Source organism: Sinocyclocheilus anshuiensis, unplaced genomic scaffold (assembly GCF_001515605.1).
Source record: "Sinocyclocheilus anshuiensis isolate Anshui unplaced genomic scaffold, SAMN03320099.WGS_v1.1 scaffold323, whole genome shotgun sequence".
NCBI lineage: Eukaryota > Metazoa > Chordata > Actinopteri > Cypriniformes > Cyprinidae > Sinocyclocheilus > Sinocyclocheilus anshuiensis.
This window is the reverse complement of record NW_015548198.1, coordinates 65,226-73,741: the sequence shown is the minus strand read 5'-3', so window position 1 is coordinate 73,741 and position 8,516 is coordinate 65,226. Positions and strand designations below refer to the sequence as shown.

Below are 8,516 nucleotides of genomic sequence, written 5' to 3'. Positions count from 1 at the left end.
CATCCCTCATCCCTTCCATCTTTATTTGACCCTCTAACTCTAGCACTCTCTATTCTAATTCTATTCTAAAAAAATTTTTTTAAACTTGTCCCTTTTAGAGACTTTTATAGACTTGCACTCTATTTATTTATTAACTGCTTGTTTTCTTACAAAAAAAAACTAACATTAGCTTTTCTAATCTTTTTGTATTCTATCTGTTTTCTTTTTATTTATTACATAATTAAAAAAAAAACCTTGCTATGTGTACTGCGTTAAGCTAGCTGAGATAACATTGCTCTTTTGTTGATTTTGATTGCTTCCATTGTCCTCATTTGTAAGTCGCTTTGGATAAAAGCGTCTGGTAAATGATTAAATGTAAATGTAAATATATGTATCCTTAATGACAAACTCTCATTACTGTCATTCCTCTCATTATTTATCAGAAATTAGTTTTTTTGCTCTGTCATTATGGGGTACTGAATGTAAACTGATGTGGAAAAAATATTTACAGAATTTCAGCATAAGGCTTCAACAATACAAAAGGTGAAAAAAAGTGTGTGTTCTTTAGTGCATGCTTCCTGAATGCACTAAATATCAAACATTGCATTTTATTAATAATCATAGTTAGCATTTTGTGTCTCATTCTGTTTAATTATATGTGTATGTGTTTTGTGTTTGCAGCTGAGATTAGCACTCCTCATGTACAACTGAGAAGCAGAAAAGGACAAACAGAAGTTGGTATCACTGATCCTCCTATGAAAAAAAAAGAATTTGAGGGATGTCTTTGTAATCTCATTCGTTTCTGGAAAAATGGAGAAACAAAAAAGGTAATGAATGCATTGACGTCTTGACGTTTTTGGGCCTCGAAGCAAAACCACCCACAACACACCATTCAACCTGTACTCTACTGCAAGAAAACAACCCCCCACCACCCACCCCCCCTTACTAGAATATTGCTAATTTAATTTAGTGTTCAACATTTATCACAGTTTGTTCCTGTATACATTTGCATTTGGCATAAACTTGGCACTCACCACATTTACTGTTCAGTTTAAAACAGAATTTCAAATATGTATGATTTTGGTGAAAAAATCAGTTTCTATAACTTATAACTTAATGTGAATCTTACTTCACATTAGAGGTCTTCTCGGGTCCTAAAATCTGTACCCGACCCGAATCGACCCGAATCACTTCTTACCCGAACCCGATGTGCATAAATGAATTTTTTTTAAAGAAAAACCCGACCCGAGACAGACCCGATGAAATTAGACCAGAGTCTGACCCGACGGCATTTATTTTCGAACCCGACTGGACCCGAACGTAAACGGCATTGACGTGTGTACAGCCTGCAGCCCCGCAGTCAGTCAGGAAGAATCCCGGTGCCTCCATTACTTTGATTTATTCAATTTATTATTAGGTTTCTTTATATTAGTGCCTGCCTGATGGATACAAGCCTATTTCTGAGCTCGGCTTTCAATTGTGACCAGTGGATTTGAAAAATAAACGTGATAGTTTGATAAAAAATAAATCGATAGCCTAATAATTCATGGATTCGCTAGTGTTGTCTGCAACCTGATTTCCGGCGAAAGGTTTCTGCACACAAAAAAGAAAAGCCCTGCATGAACACGCAGCATAATGAAGCGAGTGGATTTTCGCCATATAGTCTACATGTGGGTCTATGCTTGTTAGATTTAACTCGAAGTCTTTAACATCCACCAGTCACATCACTTCACAGTAATAAAGAACAAAGTTCTATGGATTAAACACATCTGAAAAATACCGGAGGACACAGAGTGAGCTGCTGCAGAAAATAATGTACATTGTATGGTTAGATATTAAAAACTTTAAAGGGACTACTGAAATATGGAACAAATGGAACATTGTAATTTAAATGTTTTGAATTGTATGGTGTCTTCTGGGAAACATTATCTTCTATCATGTAATTAGCTCTTGTGGAGTGCTAAATGAAAAAAAGCAGTACTAAAAGAAAAAAATGTGATCTCTGAACAAAATTAAGAAAAATTCAAAGATCATCATTCCTAAAGTTTACACCCTACTGCTCTTTATGAGTCGTGTTGTCTTCATGCTCAATCTTTTCTCCTCGTGATCATCTTTTCATGTTTTGTAACAGTTGATTATGAGTCCCTCAACTGTCCTCACAAGATTAAAATATGCAGAAAATGCTAGAAAACAGTGGGTCTTTTAAAAGTGTTCAGGACAATCAAGGGACTCATAAAAAAAAAAAAAAGTGGATCATCCAGGTAACAACACAGTGTTAAAGGGATAGTTCACCCAAAAATGAGAATTCAGTCATTGATTACTCACCATCATGCCGTTCCAAACCCATAAGACCTTCGTTCATCTTCAGAACATAAATTAAGATATTTTTAACTGAAATGTTCCTAGAACAAGAAATGTAGGAAATACATTGGTAAAACAGTCCATGTGACATCAGTGGTTCAACCATAATTTTACAAAGCTAAGAGAATACTTTTTGTGAGCAAAGAAAGCAAATATAATTTTTTTCAACAATTCTTCTCCTCCGCAGGACAGTCAGTCACCCAGTCAATTCATATGAATTCAGTGTATTGAAGCCACACCGGTACGCACACCGCTGGCACCACTTGCCTCCTGTCTGTGGTGCTATGACTCTAAAGGCTGTTTAAAATCCTACCATGCCACAATAGTGCCACTCAAACAGTTTTTCCATTAAATTACATTATATTTGTCCCAAGTCTTTGTTAATGTACACAATGACTTTGCCCTAGACTAGAAGGTTGTTATAGGCACCTTATTGGGACATCTGACTATTACACAAACAGGGACAGGGACACCAACAGCAGCTTCCACTCTTCTGGGAAGGCTTTCCACAAGATTTTGTAGTTTTTCTGTGGGAATTTTTTCCCATTTATCCAGTAGAGCATTTGTGAGTTCAAGCTTTTGGACAAGAAGGCCTGGCTCACAATCTCTGTTCCAGTTTATACAAAAAATGTTTGATGGGGTTGTGAAGTTCTTCCACTCCAAACTCATCCAACTATGTCTTTATGGACCTTGCTTTGTGCACTGGAATAGGAAAGGGCCTTCCTCAATCTGTCCCCACAAATGTTGAAGCATAGCATTGTCCAAAATGTCTTGGTATGCTGAAGCATGAAGATTTCCCTTAACTGGAAGTAAGCGGCTGAGCCCAACCCCTGAAAATAGGGCTGCACGATAAATCACATGTGATTGTCATGCGCATCTCGTCAGTAAAGCCGGTTCTGTGATTAGTAGTAAATCGCCATCACCTGCTATCTGATGGAGTGACATTTAATACACAGAGCCGTAGATCACTGACAAGCTACGCAATATCGCATTCATAATCGAAAGGCGATTCATCTGCGATTATGAACGGCCCCGTAATATTATCCCTCCCTGACCAAACTACTCATGCATTCAGGCAGGTAAGGTTCTCTGGCATCTGCCAAACACAGAATTGCCCACCAATCATTATTTATCTTCCCAGAGTCCAATGTCAGTTTGCTTAACACTACTCCAGCTGACTCTTGACATTGTTCTTGGTGATGTGAGGCTTGCTTGCAACTGCTCAGCCATGGAAACCCATTCTTTGAAGCTCCTGCTGCAGTTTCCAATCTGAACACACATCTCCCTTCAAAAGCAAACATTTATTTTGGTTATGTCCTTCACATCGTCAGGACATTTCCTGCTTAATGTGTCTTTGTTTTTATTCTCATCAGGAAGAACTAATAAGAGAGCAGAACAGAGTTATGTTACCAAGACTGGAGCCTCTTGTAAACTACTGCGTTGAAGTAGAGATTTTGTATTTGAGCAATACAAGTCAGACCAGCAACTTCACCTGTTTAACCAACACCTCCAGCAGTAAGCAAACCAGTTTGTATTTGTACATTTGTACTGTAGACGCTGCATGTTTATATATTTATGTTTGTGGTGTCGTACACATTTACTGAACGTTTTATTGTGATGATTTAACCTTTAATCTCAACATCCTGTATTGTTCCGTTTTATCTGTCTGCTCAGATGAAGTAGAGTCCTGGCTTATAGCAGTTGTGCTCCTGGTCAGTTTTCTGGTGGTGTTAGTCGCTGTTGTCCTGATCTTTCTGGCTGTGTGGTTTGGCTACAGAGGATGCAGAATTATTTTCCCTGATGCTGACCTGCCAGAGGACCTAAAAAAAGTAATGAAAGAACAAGAGAGGTAAAGCATAATGAGCTGTTTTCTGTTACTGACTTTCTCTCTGGCTGTTCTCTTAGAGTTTTGGTCACAACGGTCTTCAATACTTTCGGCCATGCAGGAGAGCACGCCGTTGAAGGAGCACTTTTGTGAGCTAAGGATATTGCACAAGGAGCTAAACAGCTCTCAGGAAAATCAGCAGATAGAAGGACCAATCAGGATTCAGACACATAAGAATGAGTTTTGTATAGGAGCCGATGTAAAACAGAGCAGTGAGGAGAAATCTGAAATGATCATCACAACAGAACAGAAGCCCTTGCTTGCTGAAATGAGACTGTAGTAATACGGTATCAAAGTCAATGATTATTGATCATTTATTTTGCCAACTTAAACTATTCTGTGAAAACAAAATGTCATGTCATCTAGGGCTGGACTGACAATGTTTTTGTTTGTATTTATTCAGTCTTCATTTTGATGAACCGATATTGATTCTTAAATCCCAAGAATCTATTTTTTTAATATATGCTGTTTTTCAGTTGATGTATGAACAAAACGATACACTAAACATTAGCTTTGTTACAAAGTCCCAGCTTTCAAATTCTGTCAATTGTATAACACAATTGAAACAATAAATGGCGTATTGGCACTGCTTTATTTAGCGCAATAGACCGCTGTAGCCGCCTCGGTTTGGCAGCAATCGTGAACCGGTCATCTCTTTCTTTCAAAAAGTAAATGTTCTGTAACAGGGAGCTATTTTATGCTGTTTATAACAACCAAAGTTTCCCTTCACAAAAATTCAAAACAAAAGCATGTCCATAGCCGACAATCTGTCTCTACTTTTCCACCATGTTGTTTCCAGACCAAAATGGGGGAGCAACAATATTGGACAGACATGTTTTTAAAGTGCACTGACTAAACTCTTTTTTTTTTTTTAAACAGATGTACACCTGATGAACATGTAATGTTAAGAAATGAGCTTGCTCTGTTGTTTTACTTACTGTAAAAATTATTTTTTTGAAGTTTTAAATAAAACAAGGATATCATGCTTAGTTCAGTGTGTTGCTTGCAGTTTCTTTGTAATTATTTGTAAAATTTACTAGCAATTTCTGAGTGAAAAAGTAAGTCCTAAACCATTTTTTTCCGTGCAGGAAAATAATCGATGAAAGAGGTTGTTGCCTCATCAATGGTTGGCCAGAAGGTTTTGTGGTACAAGGGTGGTTGACGGATCAGAGGTGAAATTATCAGTGCTATTGTGCACGGACACTTGTAAATCTAGAGGTAATTTAGAACATGGTCATTCATCATCTTTTAAATGAAGCAAAGTGCATGTAACAAATATAAGGGGAGATGGGACAACTCTCTAATTTCTCTTTTTAATTCACATCTAGAAGTGGTTCCATGTTTAAGTTTGATGGAGCAATTTGCTTTATTGTGTAAGCTTTAAATCACCAAAAGAAACCACCAAAAACCAAAGGCCTTTAAGCCACGTTCAACAGTATCAAAAACTTTGCCAAAGAGCTAAGAATAAAATAAAACTATTTGTGTTACCCAAATAAAAATAATCTAATATATATACTAATCTTGGATAATTTGAAATGTGCCTGTTTTTAATAAAACTTGACTGAGTTTCATTGATAACACACACTTTTATCAATAAAATAAATTTTTTTTTATTCCTTTAGCAAATACAGAAGCAATTCATTTATACATTTATAAAAGACTAATTGGTTGCCAGTTATCAATACTAAACAAACCTTTTTAGGCTTAGGAATTAAGGTAATTACCCTTTGAGTGATAGATGATGGGAAACTGGAATTAGATTTAAAAGAAGAAGAAGAAAAGGGGCTAGCTGCTTAGCAAATTATTTATAAATGTGACCCTGGAGCACAAAACCAGTCATAAGGGTCCATTTTTGGAAATCGAGATTTACACATAATCTGAAAGCTGAATAAATAAGCTTTCCATTGATGTATGGTTTGTTAAGACAATATTTGGCAGAGATACAACTATTTTTTTTATACAAAAAAATCACCTTTAAAGTTGTCCAAATTAAGTTCTTAGCAATGCATATTACTAATCAAAAATTAAGTTTTGATATATTTAAGGTAGGGAATTTACTAAATATCCAATATGGAACATGATCTTTACTTCATATCCTAATGATTTTTGGCATAAAAGAAAAGTTGATCATTTTGACCCATACAATGTATTGTTGGCTATTGCTACAAATATACCCCAGCGACTTAAGACTGCTTTTGTGCTCCAAGGTCACAAATTTGTTGTTTGACTGTCAGTTTCAGTGAATAAAAAAATCAATAGAAGCCTTTTTATCCAATTGTGATGATATGCATAGCCTGTTGTAAATAGTGGAGCAATAATCAGAGATCTCTTTAGGGTAATTTGTGATTTTATCATTAAAGGGGTCATATGATGCGATTTCAATTTTTCCTTTCTCTTTGAAGTGTTACAAGCTCTTGGTGCATAAAGAAGATCTGTAAAGTTGCAAAGACTAAAGTCTCAAATCCAAAGAGATATTCTTTATAAAAGTTAAGAGTTTTAGAACTACCTAAAACGGCTCGTTCTAACACGCCCCCACATATGTGCAGCACATTTTATGGAGGACTGTTTCCTGATCCTGGTAGAGTAGACTACAATGCCGGCTGTTCTGACTCACAACCTGTAAGTATGTTTTCATATTTAAAGAATTTGCCACTGATGATTCAAACGCAAGTTTTGGGCAGTGTAGAGTAGCGCTTGTTTGTAGTTTCTCCGATCACAAATGCAGACATGGTTTTATGGTTTTATGCGATGCAACGCAACGAGTAAAAAGACAGTATAAGTCATTATAATCAGTAATTATGTCCCCACTGGATGCAACAAATGCCTCGCTTATAATGGGTTTTAATGTTTTTGTCTCGTCACGCTGGGACACCGCATCATATGGTAGGGGCATAACATTTCCGTCACACGCTTGAGTTATTCGGCCAATCACAACGCACTGGATAGCTGGCCAATCAGAGCACACCTCGCTTTTCAGAACAATGAGCTTTGTAAAAATCGACGCGTTTCAGAAAGGCAGGGCATAGAGGAGCAACAATAATGTACAGTATGTGGAAAATAATGTGTTTTTTGAACCTTAAACCGCATAAACACATTTCATTATACCAAATACACAAAATAATGTTCTTTTTAGCAACATCATATGACCCTTTTAAGTTTTTCTTGATGAATACTCTATTTAAAGTAGCCTGATTTTTATAAAAAAATGTAGGAGGTATTCTCCATCTTTTCCTTGACCTTACAAAGGCTCATTCAGCTTTTCACCTTTAGATATGAACTAGCTTATTTTGTAAATCTGCCATAGTTTGTCCATATCTGAAAAACTGCATAAACTTCAAATTATTTTTTTAATTATTTGGATTGTCTCCAAATGTCTGTCAACTCATGTAAGTATACAATTATACCAAAAGACAGTAATTTTATTTACAATACAGAAGCATCATCCGTTGAAGTGAACATAGTTGGTAGTCTGGAATTTAGTTCATACAGGCTGCAAATTTCGGCCGCAAACAGGAACTTTGTTTGTAGAGAGGGTTTTTGTCCATAGATTTTTCATCTTATAGCAGACACATGCAAATGAATCTCAACCCCTGTTAATGTAGTAATGTAAGCATAAGCACCCAGGTAGTATGCAGCTTTTCTAGCTGCACAGGCTTCTTCCACCTTAGGCCACAATTTCTTGTGTCTTTCTCTCTCTTGTGGAGTAAGGATTTCCATAAACCACATCCCATTTTCCAAACTGCATCCCTGACTATGCTTGAGACAAATTGTACTATGATGGCACACAAGGTAGATTTGAAACAACATCACTCTTTATTAATTACTACAATTAATTTAGTATATAATCATTTATAAGTAATTGTTAATGAGGGATGGAAGTGAAAACTGCCTTATATGTTTTCTTTTACAGATAAAATGGGCCAAAATGAGATTTAACATACTGAAAATAAACAAAATTAACAGTAGTTACTAATGTGGCATGGAATTGTGGTTTGATCAGAATATCAACTTGCTGAATAATTATGCACGCACTGTACTGTACAGCAACTAGTTGAAAATAAATAGTAATAATATTTCCTGCAGCGAATATGCAAGAAATTGTCTTACCACGCTGCTATGTTTTGGGAGGAACAGTAATGTCTTGAAAAAGGCGGTTGCTAACAAGGGGCTAAATGAGACTACAGAGGTCGTCGCCGGGGCCATTAAACATCATCACACACAGAAAAGTACATCTACTCAGTACTTTTACAGCCTCGCTGGATTTATAATCACACTCTTGGAAACTAATCAA

At 36.3% G+C, this 8,516-nt stretch overlaps 1 protein-coding gene across 2 annotated transcripts in view; it reads left to right on the top strand.

The window, feature by feature from the left end:
• The window catches only part of LOC107653242 (interleukin-10 receptor subunit beta-like), an 8,425-nt gene extending 3,347 nt beyond the window's left edge, over nucleotides 1-5,078 (top strand). For both annotated transcript variants that reach the window (XM_016439914.1, XM_016439913.1), the window contains exons 4-7: nucleotides 661-806; nucleotides 3,714-3,855; nucleotides 4,015-4,169; nucleotides 4,248-5,078. In XM_016439914.1, coding sequence (XP_016295400.1) covers nucleotides 661-806; nucleotides 3,714-3,855; nucleotides 4,015-4,169; nucleotides 4,248-4,505 — 701 coding nt within the window. In that variant the 3' untranslated portion in view covers nucleotides 4,506-5,078. The remainder of the gene's footprint in view (nucleotides 1-660; nucleotides 807-3,713; nucleotides 3,856-4,014; nucleotides 4,170-4,247) is intronic.
• Nucleotides 5,079-8,516: the final 3,438 nt, after the last annotated feature.